Genomic DNA, 21797 nt, shown 5'->3' with positions numbered 1-21797 from the left:
CATTCAAACGAAAACCTGAATATCATTTTATTTTTTTCGCTTTTGTCGAATTTCTATTATATATTTTATTGATATCATATACTGAGTGATATGTGTTATCTGACGCGTGAATTGAAATTTTTCAATACTGTCCTGCAATTTTTGAATTTATCTTTTTTGTGAGCTGAAGGAGAATGCTTATAGCAACAATCCTGTGAATTATCAGCGAAAAATTTACCATTTTAACGAAGATATGTGAGTTCAGAGTTTCAGCAATTTTTCATAAATCACCCTATAACCCTGAAAACAATATCCTTGCAACATTTAAACCCCCTAATTCTCATTCAGTTTGTGGTCCTTCAGCTCCATTGAGCTGTTTTCTCTTACGTCACCAGTCACCCAGTATATTCATTTATCGGTGTTTTATAATTTTTTGGACATTTGTGGATTTCTCAATAAATAATTCATGAACTTGGAAACAAAAGTTCCTGATTTCCTTTCTCGAATTTTTCCTCGAGAAACCCATAAAAGTCAACCCGTCACGATATATAATTTATACTTTATTTACAATAATCATCCTGGGTTCATAATAAATCATTAACGGCAAACATCATCAATTCAAACTCTCATTATTTCTTCCATCTACAATCCACATTCCCACTCACTATCTGGGTTACAATAAGTGAGGAGATTCGATATTCCGTCCACAAGAAACGACCACTTTCATTGTTCTCACTATCACTCTCACTTGGTCATTCAAACCACAGAATACGACGGATTAGATCCGTCTGTGCAGGACCAATTGTACTGATGCAGCATCGAGCCCCTGGAAGTGCGTCCTACCCCTCAGTGGCATGAACACTGAGATATCACAATCCTGGTTTCATCATGGGCTTGCAGCTCAGAACGATTTTCATCCTGTTGGTGATACAGGAGACGATCCTGTCCACCCAGCAAGGTAGAATTTGTTTGAGGTTGAGTGTGGCGGATTTCTCAAGTGTAATGTGTTTTGTGCAGATTGCGGTAGGAGCGTCAGAAGGTCGAGGCAACCACGTGTGGGATCTCTTGGGAGGATTATCCAAGGGAAGCAGAGCGTAAGGGGAGCTTGGCCTTGGCAGGTGAGTTGTTGATATTTCATTGTTTCATTACGTTTATTACATATCTGGCCGTTTACGCGACCGTCAAATGTGAGGGAGAATATAATTTTTAGCGTTTGATCTTTTTTTATATTGTTGGGACATGAATACTGCAAATTTTGAAAGATATTGTGCTTACTTTTTGAGCCAACCTTTTCAGAATCGTTATACAGGGTAATTGAAAATTCAGTTAGGGCCGTATTTATCAAGTCACAATAGGACTTTTTTTCCATAAACATAAGTCCGCAAATGCTTCGTTACCGAACCACAGATTCGTTTCAAGATTTTTTGGTTTTTTCTCCATAGCTTCTCATGAGATATTAAGATACAATTTGAAAAATGTTTTCGTTAGGTTTTTCATTTTTTCAAGGAAATTTGTATTTCAGATCATTTACCAAATACGTAAATTTTTTTGTTTTTACCGTGGTAATAGATTCCTCCCCCTTGTTAACAATTATAATAAAATGTATACCGAATTACAAAAAATGATTTGACCCTTTCTCGATGACAATCGCAGATGCGTAAAAATAAAATTGCAAGAAAATTCATCAACAAAATATGGAATTATTTTCTTTTGTTAGAATCTACTAACGCCGCTCTACAAAAATGTTTATGAGGCCCCTAAAAAATCTCTCTGTGACTTTTTACGATCTCTCGGCATACTGAATGATGTAAACACCAAAACGTAACCTCTCGATAACCCAAAAATTGAAAGAGATATGAAAAAAAAACTAAAAAAATCTTGAAACTTTAGCGTCCTGTATTTCAGTAACGAAGCGTGTGCGGACAAATATTCATGTAAAAATGTCTTATTTTGACCTGAAAATACGCTCCTTGAATCTTGGTACTGAATTCTGAATCACCCTTAATAATTCAGTCACATTGTCTATATTTTTCTAAATTTGAACCGAGATTGGTCGCAAACGATTAGTGATAATTCTAAATCAAATTGAATTATGTTCCTACGATCGGTCAACACGATAACAGTGGAATGGAAAAACTAGGGAACTCACAATTTTCACGTCAGAATCGAGTGTTGAATCCAGAAATTTTTCTCCGCCGAAGAAATTCAACATCTAGGGGTTATTATACAATAGTTATTTATAATACGAGTACAGAAGGCATTGATATTCTTTCACCAGTTCAAAATTCAAAAACAAGCCACGAAGTGGCGAATTTTCGAATAAACGAGTGGTAGAATGAGCCTTCTGTACGAGTATTATATATTATTTTCTCTAATTCATTGCATTCTTATTGAAATTAATGAAAAATTTCCATAAATATCATTCAGTGGTTTTTGCATTAAATAATGTTGGTTGGCAGAACTGATTTCTTTAAGGCAAATTGATGAATTGACAGATAAAGCCGTGGCGGACAGTTCGGAGTACCAACATATAATAATAAAATATAACCATGAAAAACATGCTTTTCTGATATATTCTCGCACGATTTTGTTATACAACATGTTGAAAGAATGAACGGAATAACCAGAGAATTAGAGAAATAATATTCAATATTTCAATTTTCCATCCAGGATCTAAGACTCATGAGGCATCTTATAGATTTGTCTTTTAACCTATTGCGGGTTAGAGCAGCTCTGGAAAATTGTATTTCAAAAGGAGCTGAAGATGCTGGCGTTGATGAAAAATCCTTGGCCATTTTGGCCAAGTTTGGAAAGATATTTCTCAAACAACCAAAATCTACCAACAGATTCCATAGAAATGTGAGAAAACTACTAATAACGTCACACTGGCGAATGCTTTAGTCTCTCGGCGTTCGAGGAATCCCCTCATTCAGTCTAATCGCACACGAGATTGCAGAAATATATGCCGTGCGACGCGAGCATATCAAGCTCAAGTAATATCATGTAGCTTGATATCAAGTTAAGCAATAAATATCTAAAATCAAGCCAACGATCGTAGTCGAACTTAAGACGAAATTATATTGAAATGACGATATTGAATGCAATAAATTGATCTAAAAGATTCCGCATTCTTTTAGCGCAATAATTATTTCGGAGTTATACATTTTTTTTAGTGGATCTATATAAGGAATAAATGAACTCGTATTCACACCTCGTTGCTTTATACATATCTATTAGTTTTTTCTGTTTGAGCTGAAATATCCTACAAAGTAGGAGGGAATATTAAATCATTTGTAAAATTTTTTGCAGTTTTTTTTAATAGTATATTTTTTGTCGGTTTCAATCAGTAAAATTATAATTGAACATATATAAATAATTAATTATTCTCAACTGCCATGAACATTTCGAATCTTGATCAGACTTCAGAAGATTTATAGTGTGATGAACATCATTTCTGTTTTTCATCTTCATCAAACACGATTGAAAGAGAAGAGAGAATAAATTAGTTGCTGACTCCCACTGGGGACGGAACAATTAGCATATCGAAGATCTAATAAATTCGTTTTTTGTTGAATCCGATATACCTCTGCTCTTTCTGATCAACATAGATAATTATACGAATTAGTAGATGCTTGATTACTCAGTGCTTTTTTTCATGATTATCATAGTGGGACAATCGATTTCCAGGTTTTAAAATGGCAGTACACCGACATGAAATCATTCTGAATATGTGATGGATAGTTCATCTTTTTTTACTATATTTTTCTTAGGTTGTCTTTTAGTATTCACATCTCATTATTATTCAGATTAATTCATTGAGCATACGTTTCCTTAATAGTGCCCTCTATCTATCAGTCACAATGTCGGTCTGTCTGTCTGACCGTAAGCACGATATTTATCGAACGTAAAGACCTAAAGCTGCGTTTCCCCTCAGTTATGTGCTGGCAGCTCATCGATTCCTATGAAAACAGAGAATTCTTTTGGAATATAAAAAACAAACAAAATTTTAATCGAAATAAGAGAGAGGATGAGTGAAAGGAATTTAGTTGTAATCTTAGGTACATAACACATTTGTACAAAAACTAGAACTGAAGGCAGCTTGCTTGAGGGCTCACCCCACTTCAGCAATTTTTCGCTCTGAATGCTGCTCTGTTTTTGGTAGTGCGAAATTTTACTCGAAGCGAGTAAGTTTCACCCGAGTGACTTTCGCGAGGGATTATCGCTAATGTAAACGCAGCTTAAGAACTTGAAATTTTGAGTTTGAGTTCCAATCTCGAATTCAGTGGCTAATTTCACTGAAGGACAAGATCCGTCTTATGTGAATATGTAAATTTCAATAAAGTTATAACCTTGAACCAGAGAAAATTCAAGAGACATTTGACTAATAAATTATGCAATGTTTCCATGACCTTTGAAGTTGTGATTGTTTTTCAGAATCAAAGGAAATTCAAGAACATTATTGAAAAACAAATATCCAGATCGGATCTGTAACACAGAAATATTGGATATTTATTTTTGAATATTCTTCTTGAATTTTCCACTGTTCAAATGATATGATCAGCATGAAATTGTGTTACATATAAAAATTCAGAATTTGTGGTTAATTATTTCTCGTTATTTTTCTTGAAATTTTTTTCAATTTTGGTTACGCCTATGGAGATCACTGTGTATAAATTTATGGTCTTTTCGATATTCGTACATATCAGATTCAGCCTATTCCACTTAGTTTACATAGTATTCTGGGCTTGATTCATGTTGCATTTTTGTTTTGTGAAAAATATTTGAGTAACTCATGGGCGGATTGGAGAGTGGGGGCAATAGAAATAGTTCAAACAGAATGGAAATGCATTTTCAACCCTTTTTTATATTCACAAAATCCACAAATCCACTTCTTTTGCCTCCTTCCTAATTTTTAAAATATATGTTATTATTTATTTGGTAGAACCTCAGACTTCGGCAAATATATTATACTTTCGTATCGTTATATGGTGGTCATTAAATAAGAGGCTCTTGATAATGCTGTCAAAATGTGGACAGGATTATTTTCTAAAGGTTTCTATAGAGTAACCTTCTGGTTATATATAGAAAATCAATTCGTTTAAAAACTACACTGTAGGAAAAAGCTGTTGTGCAGAAATTTCAATGTAAGAAGATGAAGAAGTTTGTAGAGATTATTACATTTTCTAATTTTCACGTTACGCAATTATATATAACCTTCTCCTACTGTACCCGTATTATTTGTCATTGACATAAACTATTATGTAAAAAAAAGAAAATCCATGTTTTCTATGTCTGTGTATCAATTAGAACAGTAAAAACCTTTGTCTATCATGTTGATCTATCATCAAATCATCGAATTCACCTTCCTCTCAAAGTATAAACATAAATTCTAGGAACAATCTTGATTTTTTCAAAACCATGGAAATCTAAACATAGATAACAAAGGTAGGTCAATGACACTTCCGTAAATACAAATAAATACATCTGGTTATGCTATCTCATGAGGTAACATTGCTGTTTGGCATTAAGCTTGAGGATATAGTGCCAAGTACATCTTATTTATAGCTGCGTTCAATAAATAAACCTGCTCTCACTGAATGACCTGTGAGAAAGATATCTTTTATGACACCATCACTTTCCAAATACTACAGATGGGTGATGGGAAGTATTAAGTGCATAATTGTCAGCGCTCGTTCCCAGAACAGAACAGTACATCATTTTGTTACGATTTTTCGAATATTGAGTCACGAATAGTTTTGAACTACACTTCTGCAATATATTAAAGCACCACAAAAAATCAGTCAAACGTTTAAGATACATTTTCGTCAAAACTTCTCATGCGATTTCGACGTTTTTTTTAATGACAGGTTATTTTCTTGCTAACGTTATTGTGTAAACCGTATATGTGAATAAAAACCTCTATTTTATAAATACCAGGTGTCGCAATTATAGCCAGTTTTTTTTTCATAAAATTTGTAACACTCTGTAGAATGCAACAGTTACATTATCAAGTTGGAACAAAACTTACACTTTAGCCTCATCGTTTTTCAACAATTTCTTTTTGGATTCACTTCATTATCTTCCTCATTATACCATTTTTTATTGAATTTAATTAGTCATATCAGCACGTGGAAGTAGCAAGGTGTATCTAGACAAATACAAATGCTTAGTGTCGTATTTTTTACAAATTCTTTTATTGCAGCGAAAATGCACTTAAATCCCTAAATCCCAGACGCGAAGAATGCGCTCAAACAGTAATATTGTTTGGGGAAGGTTGGAGTTACCATTGATGAATTGGTGAAAGATTACATGTTATGTTGATACAAAACCGTTTCATTTCTTTGATTGGTCGCGCGAAACTTGTGATCATCAATGAAATTCTTACAACTGAAAGGTACATATTGGAGATTTTAAAATTGCATGTAATGCCATTTGCGCCAAATAAATATATGGCAAGGATTTTTTTTTTGATGAATGATCATGTCAAGCCTCACGCCGCTCGAGTTGTGAGAAATTATCTAGAGGTAGTCGGTATCGTTACCAAGATATAGCCAGCTCTGAGCCCATATTTAAATCCTATAGAGAATTTAGGGATATTCTTGGCACAAACATAATTTGAATACTCTGGAAAGACGTACGGAGATACTGATTCCAATTTGAGAAGATCTGGATCAAAATGACGTTTGGTCTCTTATTTTAAGTATGGGATGTTGTTGCTCAGAAGAGTTATTCATGGAAAGACTCGCCACTGACACTATCGTTCAACCTGTTCATTTTGTTTCGTTTCTCCGTTGTGTAATTTCGATTTTCATTTCACATAAAATCATTTTATGCTATAAAATGGTGTTTCTCGAGTGATAAAAAAGATAATGAAGTGAATTGAAAATTGAATTATTGAAAAATGAGGAGTCTAAAGTGTAAGTTCAATCCCAAGCTCACAATGTAACTGTTATACTTTACAGATTGTTACAAATTTTATGAAAAAAAAAAGAGGCTACAATTACGATACCCGGTATTTATAAAATAGAGGTTTTCATTCACATACAGTTTACACTATATCGTTCTGAAGAAAATAAACTGTCATTCAAAAAAAAAAAAAAACAAATCGGACAAGTAGTTTTGATGAAAATGTATCTTGAACTTTTGCCTTATTTTTAGTGGTGCGTTAATTTATTGGGTAGGGATATATGATTCAAGGATAAATGTTGTTTGGATAAAGTCGTCAGAATCATAGGAAATTCCAACAAAATATTGATTGAATATTGGAGCTTTTAGCACAATATCTTGACAAAAAACACAAATGGTAGTCGTTCAAAGCACTGATCGTTAAAAAAACATTTTTTTTTTGATTTTCCACAAATAAAATATCAAAAAAGGCGAGCAAAAAATGGTTTGCATAAGACTTGAACCCAAATGACCACGTGATACATCACTAATTCGTTAATTGGATGATATGTCTTGAAGTCACTGAATGACCACTAAGAGCGTAAACAATTTTGTTAGCTTCTGGAAAAGAATAGCTTATGCAGACCATTATCAAACTTTTTAGCACTTCAAAGGTAATACCATTCAACAAATATGCATTATCATGCGAGAATATATTATAGTTTTCATAGAAATATGTTGTATTGTTAGCGTCATCGAAATCATAGGAAATTCACGAAAAATATATAAAGAAAAAACTCAATATTTCAGTGATAACAGATCTGATCAAGATGGGATTAGCGAGCAAATGAAGGAAAAACTTGTTGCAGAAGTTCTCATACAGCGTGGCAAAAAAGTGAGGCAACTTGTCAATAATTCTTGTACGAAGAATTATTGAGGAAAATATTTTAATAAAAACTGGCTCAACCAATTATACTTTTGGTGACATAGCTGAATAGGTAATCAAATTACCTTACATTTGATGTATCAAAATTTATTTATTACCCTTTGACGACGGGTGCGTTACTTTTTTCGCACGCTGTATATCGCATCATCTGAACCATAGAAATTTCAGGCAGAATATAAAAAAATAAAACATTATATTACAGTGACTATGAATCTGATCTATTTGAAATTATCCTTGCATATATACAGGCTGATTCAAATTAACCCTTTTTTCCATAAAAATTTGTCAGCAAAGGCCAGCAGTGTAAAAAAAGATTATGGGACGAAAAACGGCTTGACCCCTGAAGCTTGTTACGATCACTCGCCTTAGTGGATGTTGTAAACCCTAAAATTTAACCTTCATTTCACATTTGATTTTAATATCTCAAGAATGGAAAGAAGTACGAAGCAAAAACTAAAAATTCTTGAAATTTGAACGCTCTGTTGTACGGTAACAAATCGTTTGTGGACCCTAGTTTATGGAAAAAAAGTCAGATTTAAACTTGAAAATTACGCCCCTGAAATCTAGATACTGAATTTCAGATCACCTTTTATAGATTACCAATTCCTAGCTTCGTGCAAAATATCGTGTTGATATCGTTGTTATAAAAATAGAGAATTGAAACAGCATGGCGCCTATTGCAATTATCACAATTGGATGACCAGCGAGCAGAAAGTCCAGACCTCACGTCAGTGCCATCGTCAGTTTTTCATTCCAGTCTTAACATTCATAAACGTAAACTGTGAACATTTGTTAGGGTCAAAGTTTTCTTCTTCAATTTCAAATTTTCAATTTATTAATGAAAAAAATACACCAAACTAGAGGCTGTACATACAACATAGTACCTATCTGCTTACATTGTCTTGTTTTGAAGTTCTCTTTTTCGGAAATTTATTTTGGATTTCGAAGCTATGGCGCGATATCTTCCAGTGAAATTTATTTTGTTGGTGTATTTTAGTGTACAATTTTTTATTAAGGAACTACTGCCTTCCCAAACTCGCACCAATACTCGACATTGAACGTAACACCAATGTGAAACTAGTGGATTCTCAGAATCCCTTGTACAGGGTCTTCTGATTTAATATTCGCAAAAGGAATATTCCAAAATGCTCCATTACAAGTCCCTGTCGACCATCAATTTTGCCAAAGATTACCGCAACCAATAATTTGCAACAATTAATGTCACATTCGCAACCTTCTTATTGATAAAACAAGTTTATTCATCATACTTCAATGACTTAAAATCGTATTATTCATATTCCACTGAGCGAACAATAAATCAGTTTTTATATCTTCCCTTCTCATAACTTCGAATAGATGTGAAGAAAAACTGGGAGTGACTATGTTATGCTTATTCTCAATGTTGTCATGGCGAGAATATGATTGATATGAAAATAAAATACAGAACGACAAGGTTAATAAAATGGAATAATTATATTTATATGTCTATGAATTATTTCAATGCATTTTGTGGTTTTTCTTGAAGGTTTTACCTCAGATTCCTAAATATCTAACGGTTTACAGTCAGCGATAGAATGATCACATGCTGCATGAATTACCTTCATCGAATTTGTCTCGAAATATACAGGGCGATCCACCAACAATTGAGCAAGCGAATATTGTAGATACCCAAATTCAATTAGGGACGATTGGACATTATGTATCTAATCTGAAAGAGAAATATTGACAGGAATTTTTCTTTGGCATTAGGCAAATTAATATCACTTTCAGTGACAAAGAAACAACGTGTTATTCCATTTTGTTTCACCCGGTCCCTTCTTGAAGCTTCACGAGATACCTTATTTGATGATAATTTCAGCGATATGCCAAAACTCATGAAAACTAAAAGATTACTGAAAAAAATGTGGGTGACGACGACTCACATTTTCTGAATCAACCATGATTGATAGGTATGCTAAGTTTCAACGAGGTGAAATGAGCACCGAAGACGGCGAACGCAGTGGACGACCAAAAGTAGCTGTCCCCGATGAAAAAATCAAAAAACTTCACAAAATAATTTTGAATGACCGTAAAGTGAAAATAATCGAGATAGCAGATATTGTGAAGATATTATCTGAAGGTGTACATCATATCATTCACGAATATTTGTACATGAGAAAGCTGTGTGCGAAATGGGTGCCGCGCGAGCTTACAATCGATCAAAAGCAACAACGTATTAATTATTCTGAGCATTGCTTGAAGTTGTTTAGGTGCAATAAACCTGAGTTTTTGCATCGATATGTGACAATGGATGAAATATGGCTCCATCATTTCACTCCGGAGTCCAATCGACAGTCAGATGACTGGACTGCATATACGATGAATCTAACCCAAAGCGAGTAAAACCACAACAGTCAGCTGGCAAGGTTATGGCAGCAGTATTCTGGGATGCGCAAGGTATAATATTCATTGATTACCTCCAAAAGGGTCAGACTATCAATAGCGATTATTATATAGCGTTGGATCGTTAAAAGGATGAAATCGTTAAAAAACAGCCCCTATTTGAAGAAAAAAGGTGCTGTTTCTTCAAGACAAGGCGCCTTGTCACAAATCAATGAAAACAAAGGCAAAATTGCACGAATTGGGCTTCGAATTGCTTCTGCATCCACCGTGTTCGCTAGATCTGGCCCCAGTGTGTTTTTCTTGTTCTCAGACCTCAAAAGAATGCTCGCTGAAAAAAAATTATCGCCAATAAGGAAGTAATCGCCGAAACTGAGACCTATTTTAAAGCAAAAGAAAAATTGTACTACAAAAATGGTATCGAAAAGCTGGAAGATCGCTATAATCGCTGGATCGTCCTCGAAGGCAACTATGTTGAATAATAAAATCGAATATAGCCAAAAAATATGTTTTTTTTTCTATGGTAGACTGGTGACTTTTCAATTGGCCTGTTACATATACCTATATCGTATTTACAATGGGGGAGACTTTTTTGTCATAATGAAAATGGGACGTATCGAATGGCACTTTTCCCCACAAAAGAACGCACGTCGAACGTTGAACCCAAAAACGATGCAAGATTCGAGTAATATTTAAAATGACTGTAACCGAACGATAAATGTGAATTATTCAAACCAGATTGGCTCACATCAAGTAATCAAATATAGATTAATTATTAAGATCGAAGTGTGTTACGATCACTTCAACTCCTTTCATTTTGCCGCTAATTGGATAATTCGTTGATCGAACTACACAGCATGAACGCAGCTTAATGTTTTTCCTTGGAACTCCGTTCACCGGATTTATATCCTATCGATCAACATGTAGGGACTTAAGTGCCCAATTTGCACCATCTTATACAGATTCAGTTGCAGTATGAGGTTCCAAAACCAGAAATAATTTGGTTTTCCAGCCAACCAAAGGTAGTGAAGTGTTCTGATCCCCTCCTCTTGGTGCTAACGAATTTATTACTGAATTATTTGCTGAAATCATTTTCAGAACCATGTTGGAACTATTTTTTCACTATTTCAAAACATCAAAAAACCCACTTTGTATAACCAACCTTTTTGTTCTGGGATATCCAAGAATATCTATATTCTGTATAATGTACTGAAAATATATCATTTTGATTCCGAATCTACTGAAGCCAGCATGAGCTACAATGCTTATACTGCGATCACTTTTAAGATGAACACAATTTTTGTCGCCGACTTTTTTTTCATTCGCAAAATGCTTTTCAGAAAATGGTCTCAACCTATACAATTTCATCAGGTTTTACCGTAGATGGTGCAACACTAAATTCAGCTTTTATATTGAAGGATAGGCGTTGAACATGCGCGAAAGTTTCTATTTCTACTCTTACGAATGTACGAAACGCCTTGCTCATGCGCATCTGTGTAACATCCCTGTTACCTTATTTATGTCAATGATATTTCTCTCTTGTTTCGTCATACTGATTTCGGAATTATTGAAAATACTTTGAATGAAGATCAAAAAATTATGGATAATTATTTTCTTGAGTGGCGCTCATGTCCTAATCCAAATGAAACGAAAGTTTCTTGTTTTCATTTGATAATCAACAAAAATAAAGAAAATTGAAAGTAACTTTCAATAATTCCGTCTTGAATCATAATTATACTCCCTTACTCCCAAATATCTTGGAGTTGAACTTGATTCTTCTTTGAATTTCAATGTCCACTTGAAAAATTTACGTTTGCAATTGAAATTGAGGAGTAATATTCTTCAAAAATTAGCTGGTTCTGCAGCTTTGGCCTAGGTGTTTTCTACTGCTGAATACTGTTGTTCTGTTGGGTTCAATAGTGCTCATGTTCATAAAATCGATGCACAGCTTAACGTTTCCATGAGAATTATCATTGGAACTATTAGATCTACATCTTTATATCGGTTAACAGTGTGTTATGACATATACTTCCGGGTCATATTCGTAGACAGGTCTCAGTCAAGAAATATTGGAAAAAATTTCATTTCTACCCGAACAGTCGAACTTATTTCTAATTGTATCTTACTCCCAGATACTAAAACTGCCAGATTAAAGTCACGCAAAACTTTATAGATTAATATCTTCCTTCAATCTAATGAAAGTGACAAGGAACTTTGGAGTTCGGAAAGGAGTTCTTGTAATGTCTTCAACAAAAGTCTAATCAATGATCCTTAAGAGAAAGTTCTAGGGTTCAATCTACCTAGGAAAATTTGATGTATTTTGAATTGACTTAGGACTGGTCACATGGTAGTTGCAATAGTATACATTCTATTGAAAGCCCACTATGTGATGTGATGTAGAAAAAACCATTCACCACTTGGTGGATACTTCACAGGGATATTAGCCTATTTGCCTACAGTGTGTGCATTGCGCATGGGTAAATTTTTTTCGCTAGGTAATAGATACCTCAGTTTGGAATTCTACCTTTTCAGCAGAGGAAAATGAGGTAGTGATTGTCGAGTACCACATTACTATGAAATCAAGTAGAGGAAGGTATTCCTTCCGGGTATATCTACCACTTTTGAAGTCATTGGGTATATCTACTGTAGAATGAAGTATAACTTCGTCAGGTTGAATGAAAAGTATCCTCCTGATAGAATACCTATTTCAAAACATTTCGAACGATCATACCTTCGGATCTCCTAGTAAATTTTGGCCCTTTGTCGAACTCAAGGGTGGTGGGTATTTAAGATCCGAAGCTTTCTTGAAAATTCTCTTGGTTTTTCCTGATAATAATCAGACTTATGGTTCCGCGTTTGGAATTCAAAAATTGCAGACATCGCATTGAAATGACATGGAGCTCTGTTTAGGGAAAAAACGCGCAAAAAGAAATACCAAGATATTCATTTGCTTATTTTCATGATTCAATGCTAGTAAGTAGTATCTCGTAAAAAATTCTCTAGACAATATAGTAAAAAATCAAATCTACGCAGAATTATGAAAAGTAAGAACAAGGTTGAGTTTTTACACTTAATTTAAAGTTCACAACTGGAAGAAATAAACCAACAGCCCATAATGACTAAATCATGTAGATATTATCCTTGGAAAATGTCTCTACTGAGAAGTAACTTGTCGACAAGTTGATGAAAAACCTTGCTGCCACATTCAGGCACGTCACTCGGGTTTCTCACAGTTCAAATACCTTACCAACTCGTCCAATCATTAATCAAGTACCACGATTGTCGATCAAGATCAAATGACTGGTGATAAACACCTCTCTTCAATTAGGCAGGAGTCTAGAGTCGACCGGCTAAGGATATTCGATAACAATATCCTTCCTTGACACCAAATCGTTCAAATAACGAGTGTCATCGGTCATTTAAGACGAATAATTCTGGTGTCTGTCAACTGGTCAAGCAACTTCCGAACAATATAGACCTTATTTGGTGACAGCAGGGTCGTTTTAAATTGGGGATTTCACTTTTCGGGTTGCACCTATTGACCTCTGGAAAATTTTAGAAATTAATCAGAATGGACATTATTGGAGAATACGATCTATTATGCATCGAGAGCAGTATCTGTTGCACAACTTTGATGGATTGGGTATCAAATTATCTTGGAATATAAAGCCTTTAATTAGTAATCAATTAATGAGTTGTTTGGTGCGGTTGTTCTACGAAGAGAACGATCTATCATTTCGTCACGATGACGGTCGTTCGTACAGGTATGTGTACAGAGTGTCCCAAATTCGGTGCTCACTAAAAGCATCTCGAGAACCAGAAGACTTAGAAAAAATCTTCAGGAACCCCCTATCTCTTTTTTCGAAATAATAAGATATCAGGAAGTAGATCATAGATATCTTGATTTGTTCTCGAGTTACAGGACGTTTCTGAAAGAATTACTGTTTCAAATATCTCACTTTATATTGGTTTCTGTTCGATATGTTCGAAAAATTCTACAACGTGTTTTCAGTGATCTTTATGGTTTATATGATACGCATAACATATCATAGAAATCAATTGCCATTTTAGAGATAAAGAGGAGAGTTGGTGTTCCTTAAATGGAAGATTTTCAAAGAATTTCTTTAGCCGCAGATTTGTCGAAAATCATCTCGTTATCGGTTCTTCAAAAATGTCAACCATTTCGAAAATAATCACTTTGTCGACTTATTTCTTTTTTTGAGAGGACTCCTTAGGTATATACTCAGAGTTATAAACAAAGATAGAGGGAGCATATGTCAATTTCAGTAAGCAAATTTTGTCCCCAATAAATGAAAATATATCAGTGAAACGAGATTTCACTCAATTCGCGAGTTTCTCCACAAAGAACGCACTTCTTATGTCCCATAGTGCATCAACGTTTCATATTAACTCAAAATGTATTGGAATAAATACCTTAATATATCAGACATTCAGAAACCAAACTTCAAGTGCGCCAAACGACGTGAAACAATCGATGACACTAGGAGAGCAAAAATTGCCAAACCTTGGATTTCAGCAAATATAGAAAATGATGAATATTCTGATGCTTATTATAAATTCAAAGTTTGGAAAAATATCGGATTCCAAATATTCAAATTTGCATATTTAATCGGGAATTACTCAAATAAATATATTTCATTCAATATAATATACATTCATAACGATATATGTAGTAAAGTTGTGGATTTGAAAATATATCACAATCCGACAACGTAACCTAACCATGTTGGGAACATATAAAAATTGTCTTTACTCCCTATATCTTTGTTTATTACTCAATTACTCTATGGGTATATATAAATATTTTTCATTTATTTCGAGATTTAATTGATTTTGTGTCCATTGTATAATTGTAATCAAATGATATATTGGGTGTTCCATTTAAAAAACACCAATTCTTCTTCATATCTCCAAAACGATAATAATTTTTTAATTGAATGGGACACCCTATATATGACTTGATGACACAAAAAGAATTGAATCTCGAAATAAAAGGAAATATCTATATGTATACAGATTAAAGGGTGAGTACTTGACTTGTACATACGAGTATATTTCAACCGAAGATTCCTGAGGTCGAGGAAAAGAATTTCTTCCTTTACCATGTTTCCGATTCGGCTCAGTTAAAAAGATACAAATACAGACTGCTGAAAATCTATTAAAGAAAATAGTTTTTAGTTATTTATCACAAATGGAAAGGAATCGAAGGAGAAGATTCTCGGAATATAATTTTTTAGTGATGATCTTTTGATCTTATTTTGATCTTTTCCGAACATAAAATTTTGTCCGGTCAACTCTAAAATGCCCCCTCTACTAAGAAAAAAAAATCGACTTTAAGAAAAAAGTAAAGGAAAAAAGAGTTTCTGTTGACCTCTGTAATCTTTGCTAGAAATATTTGTACGTGCAAGTAAAAGACTCTGCCTGCCTGGGTATATGGTCTCCAAGGATGCAATTGACGCATGAAATAACTAGCACCCAAAACTCATGACTTCACGTCAGGAGCTTTCCTTATTTTTTCAATCTTATTTCAGTACCTACTAACTACAGAGTTGCGAACCTTGAAATTAATTTTGAGGTCGAATTAATTTCTTATTCATTAATTATTTAGAGATCAATATCACATTTTCTGTATTGAAACAATTATATAAGCAACGAAACATGAAGTGAAATCACAAAAAACATTACTTATAGTCATTATAGACACTGTCGCGTCAAAAAAATAAAAATTGTGTTGGCCAACCTGATATTTTGACATTTAAAGAGGAAAACTTCAATTGAATTTCATGACTGATTCAAACACTGTCGCGTCGAATAAATAAAATTTGTGTTAACAACCTGATATTTCGACATTTCGAGAGAAAAACTTCGATTGAATTTCAGGACAATCGCAAAAGTATGATTAAATGCATTTCACACTAAACTACAGTCAATTCCTGCTCACAAGACCCTCTCAGGGGAAAGTTTTCGGTTAATTTTTATTTCTTCGATTATATAACGGGTGTTTTTTTTCGAGGTATATATATATCTTATATATAAGATGGCGACCGATTTCACAGCTGTCAAGTGATTTATTCTCAGTTTGATTTGGCAATTCATCGTGAATAGACTCACGCCTGAACAAAGATTGCAAATAGTGCAATTTCATTTCGAAAATAATGGTTCTGTGCGGAATACGTATCGCGCACTACGTCCATTTTATTTTGTTTAGCGATGAAGCGCACTTCTGGTTGAATGGCTACGTCAAAAAACAAAACTGCCGCATTTGGAGTGAAGCTAATCCTCAAGTGTATGTCGAAACACTGTTACATCCAGAAAAACTGACTGTTTGGTGCGCTTTATGCGCTGGTGGAATCATTGGTCCGTACTTCTTCAAAAACGATGATGGCCAGAACGTTACAGTCAAACAAGACGGCGCAACATGTCACACAGCTCGTGCCACAAACGATTTATTGAAAGACATGTTTGGTGACCGCCTAATTTCTCGTTTTGGACCTGTGAATTGGCCTCCAAGATTTTGTGATTTAACACCGCTTGACTACTTTCTGTGGGGCTATGTAAATTCATTGGTCTATGACTCTATGCGGATAAGCCACAAGCCCTTGACCATTTGAAAGACAACATTCGCCGTGTTATTGCCGATATACGGCCACAAATGTTGGAAAAAGTCATCGAAAATTGGACGTCCAGATTGAACTACATCCGGGCCAGCCGTGGCGGTCATATGCCATAAATCATATTTAAAATGTAATGCCACAAGATTATCTTGCGGATAAATAAAATTCATGTCAATCGAATAATCCATCGTTGTTTTATTGCAATTCAAAGTTCTATAGCTCTAAAAAAACACCCTTTATGTATGTAAAAAAAAATTTTAAAAAAGGGAAATTTTTTTTTTTTGCATGCGGGAAGTATCAATTTTGATGACCACCCATACAAATACAAATAAGTAAATAACATAAAGTTTTCTACAAATTCCGTTCATTAAGTATTGACTCAAAAGATATTTGAAAATTGGCGTATTTTATATGTCGCTGCAAAAATCCACTTTTAGGGATAGTTTTGATTTCTTCGATTTGATATGTTTTTTGGGGTGCTGAATCCGAATCTGAGGTTAAAGACCAACATTTCGTGATGGAACATTGCCTGAAATGCAAAGAAATAAAAAATTTCATTTTTTGCTATGTTACTCCGAAAATATCGATTTTTCGTGGATGACCCTTTGACACAAAAAAACGAATTTGAATGAAACAAATATAAAGAAATAATCTAAATTTTAAAAAGTGATTTTGATTGATTATGGCTTTCTATGCTAAACCCATCTGGATTGTATTGAAAAAAGTAATTATTGAGTAGAAGACATGCCATTAATAACAATTCAAGGTTGTGGTGTGGAAAATTGGGTTTTTGCAGACCGTCAAATACGCCTTTTTTCAACTATCGTTTAAGCCAGAACGCTTCATCCGACAAAAAAATCAATGAAAAAAATTTGTAGGAAATTTTATGTTATTTATTTTTGTATGGAAAGGTCATTAACGAAAAATTATATTTCTCGAGTTATAAGCAGTAAACCGCCAAAAAATGGAATTTTTCACCTTTTTTTTTAATGTTTTGTCAGGAAATTTAGGTAGAAAACTTCAGATTCAGATTAGCAGCTCAAAAAACATAAATTATCGAAAAAATCAAAACTACTCCAGAACTTTCCTGTAACAAACATAATTTATTGACTGGACTATCGAGCTCAGATATAGACACGTAAGTTAATAGGTATTTTTTCGACGTATGCAGATCATAACTTCACTTATTTTGTAAGAGGTTGCATAGACAAAAATGAATCGAACCTAAATCTTCATCGGTGTGCCCACAATTTGAAACCATTTCATACCAAAACTCTGAGAAATAAGATCATTTAGAGAAAATGAGCACTCTTTCTTGGATCAAGTTTTGCAGAATCTAATCTATCTAATTGATAACGATCTAAAAGGTATAAGTTAATGTTTATTCCGCGAATAAACTAGTTTCTATCTTAACCCTTCTTTTTCTTTAATAGTTGGAAAGTAGTAAATAATCATTAAAGACGGCTAAGCTCTATAATTATTGTGACAAAAAGAAAACAATAATGAATAGAAATCCTTAAATATAATTCATCTCAATTTTTTCAAAGCACCCAACAGGTATGCAAATGTAGATTATCAACGACATCATATCAATTATACTTTTGAGTGCTTACAAGATTCCGACCAATGTGTTGGTGCTCTTTTATCATAAAGAGTATGTACCTAATTAGCAAACATCCAAGTTATTATGTTATACATCACATTATTTTTTTGAAAACCGGGTTGTTTGTTTAAAAGAAGATACCAACTGAAATAAACTAAATCCAAGAAAGTGAGCTTAACTTGTTATAACCTGCTTTATATTATTCCGTGGCGAACATAACAAAGGATAGTTTCCTTCAAAAAACTAATCGTGAAAAAGATATATACCGCAGTTTAATTGTGACAGTTTGCACAACTGTATATCAAGTTGTTTTCTAGGAGAAAATAACCAGCTGGACACAAATATTTGGTTTTTATTCAAGTTGCCGCACATGAATTGAGCCTGGTGTGGTTTATTTCGTATTCAGAGGTGAACACATTAAATGAGAAATTGTGGAAAGATAGTACTTTTTGTTGTAAATGTGACGATCAAACAATGAATATCATTGTAATGGCTTAGTACCTACCTATAGAAAAGACATTTAGTTTGCATAATTTTGTAATTCGATTGCGAGAAAAGCATTGTTCGATCTTTAAATGGGTAGATTAAATCAATTGATGAAAGCATGGGATATTTTAACATTCACGAAAGTGAAAATAAGTCGGCAGAAAAATCTGTTTAGATGAATCATCAACGTGGGGAATTATTTTATTTTAACGATCATTTCAATCATCCTTCATTATTTTATATGAGATATAACTGCCATTCACATTTCTAGCGATTGTTCTAGTCCATTACTTTCAATGATCAATATATTTTTTGTTTTCACTATTACTTTGTACCTACCATAAAATTTTCGTAAGTAATTGCACAAGTGCATCAAAATTACCGATAATTTTGCATGACAGCGTGTTGTCATAAAAACTGTATGAGTTCATTTTCATTTCATTTTTCCAAAAATCGCTGTAATTTTCGATAATTGTTCTCCATATACATAGAATTTTTGACAGGAGGGAAATATTCATTGTAACAAATTTTTTTTTTATCTTCAGTTGAAACGATCCTCAAATTTCGCAGGAACAGAAGTTGTTTTTACTAGATTCTGGAAAAGACAAGGCAGCACCTTAATTCAAAAATTGTCACCTGTTCATTTTTCTGAATTTTGTAAAATATGACCTCCTGAACAAGAAAGTCTATAGATCCAACTCAATTCCATGACTAGTTTTCGAGTTGCAGGGCGTCGAAATTGGAAAACTGAAGTCATTAGAATACCATGAACGTCGTCTATTTCCTGATTTGGCTTTTGAAGAACTTGAAAATTTATTGCGTCATTAAGCTTATTTATTATCAATTCCTTATCATGTAAACAAACAGAATTGCAGAATTTGGAATGTTAAAAATCCACTCGAAACAAACTGATTACTCCATTACATTCAGAAAAAGTCACTGTGAAATGAAAAATTAATGCTGGCGAAATATTGGACCATATTTCTTTCAAAAAATAGTCGAAGAGTAACAGTCAATGCGAAATCAAACAGAACCATGTTGAAGTTTTTTTTTTCTTGCTGTATTAACCACAACAATCGATATATTGAAAACAAAATTTGATGATTGATTTATCCCAAGAAATGATCTAATATTATCTTTCGGGTTTTTGCGATTTAAAATACGTTGTGATTTCTTCCTTTTAGGATATGTTATATCACAAGTTTGTTCTGACAATCCGATAACAACTGAGCAATTGATGAAATATAGCCAAATTGATGGAAAAAAATTATGAAAAATTGTATGAAGAGAGTGCAGTAAATGTATCTTGAACTTTGGCCTAATTTTTAGTGGTACGTTATTTTATTGGTGTATATTATTGTTATATTTCCACATTGTATCGTCAATATCGGAAACCCATTATATTTCATTGAAATTAATTTGCTACTTAGCTGCTGAGCTCCTACTTATTCATCTATAGAAAATACAATGTTGGCTAACTGCTTGTATTTTATAGGTTTCTTTGCAACTCCTGCATCCTGAGTTTGGATTTCTTGGACATTGGTGTGGAGGTACGTTAATAACTCAAGACTGGCTACTTACTGCTGCACATTGTGTAAAAAAGTGAGTACATCCACATTTGTCTCCATATTAAATACATCTCTAAGTGATGGATCATTGAGAAGTAGTGAGCATCTACTAGGGTTGTTCAATTAGTTTTGCGGTTCGCTAAAAGAGGGCATTGCTATCAGTCTACATTTTTTTTTTTTATGTTGGTACAATCTCAATAATATAAACGTGTGTGATTCTTTGTTTTCAAGCCATTTAGTATCGACGATTCACAGTAGTTTTTTACAATGGAAAAAATCAAGTATCGTAATTTATGGAAGGTTTAAATGAACGAATGTTAAAAGTGTGTAAGGACTATTCGCCTACAATTAATACAGTAGAAGGATAGGTTAGGTCAGGCTGTACATTAAGGACGTCCAAAAACAGCAACAACACCAGAAATCGTAGAAATAATAAACTATATCGTATGGAAAAATCATCGAATGAATGGATTTAGTTAGATCCCTAGGAATTTCAGTAGGCGGTGTAAGCAATATTTCCACTGTAGTTTTGATTCTGAATGCTGTGAGTAAAATGGGTGCAGCATGGAGCAAAAACATATTCGAATGCGACTTTGTCGGCATCATTTAGAACGTTTTTGATAGGATAAAGTGGTGGAACAATAAATTCTGAATATAATTGTAACGTTTTAGATCAGCTGAAAGAAAAAATTCGTAAAAATATACTAGGCATTACTGTATTTCAGCTCCTAGCGACATCTATTCCAAACCTAAAAAAAATTCATGCGTGGAAAGCGTTTTTCATTTAATGATGAGGTCATAACAGTTGCAGAAGCGTATTTACAACCCTTGCAGATTCTCACTTCAAGGATGGAATTCATAAATTGAAATCTCGATGAAACAAGTGTATCAATATCGAACCGCTAATCTTATTGAACAATCTAGTATATACAAGGAATGGACGCCAAAATTTTGCCGTTTTCATTTCAATAACCCAATATCTTTCTAAAAAATAAAAATAAAAAAAAAATTTCTGTTAATGAAATGTTTGAAAAAAGAACCTCTTTGCCAAAATTTTGTGATTTTTTTTTTTATCAATAGGATGTTTTTTACTCCATTTGAAATCCAAAGTAGCAGTCTTGAATGGAGAGAACTTACCAACTAAAATTAATGGCAGATCGCTAATAATGGTATCAAATTTCATCCGATTGCTTTTCCTTGTTTTCAATAATTAGATTCTCTATTATCCAAATCGTTAGGGAGAAACTTTCAACAGGGTTGGAATTTCATCGCTCTGTCGATTCAAATATTTTATTTACTGAATAACTGAAACGCTC

General features: G+C 33.6%; 1 protein-coding gene across 1 annotated transcript in view; it reads left to right on the top strand.

Annotated features, from left to right (window-relative positions):
• The first annotated feature begins 668 nt into the window (after positions 1 to 668).
• LOC123671144 (chymotrypsinogen B-like) overlaps positions 669 to 21797 on the top strand; it is a 28708-nt gene continuing 7579 nt past the window's right edge. The window contains exons 1-3 of the mRNA XM_045604839.1: positions 669 to 937; positions 997 to 1097; positions 20409 to 20515. Coding sequence (XP_045460795.1) covers positions 868 to 937; positions 997 to 1097; positions 20409 to 20515 — 278 coding nt within the window. The 5' untranslated portion in view covers positions 669 to 867. The remainder of the gene's footprint in view (positions 938 to 996; positions 1098 to 20408; positions 20516 to 21797) is intronic.

The sequence above is a fragment of the Harmonia axyridis genome, chromosome 1, assembly GCF_914767665.1.
Source record: "Harmonia axyridis chromosome 1, icHarAxyr1.1, whole genome shotgun sequence".
Taxonomy (NCBI): domain Eukaryota; kingdom Metazoa; phylum Arthropoda; class Insecta; order Coleoptera; family Coccinellidae; genus Harmonia; species Harmonia axyridis.
Note: the sequence above shows the minus strand (reverse complement) of the source record. Positions and strands in the feature narration are given on the sequence as shown.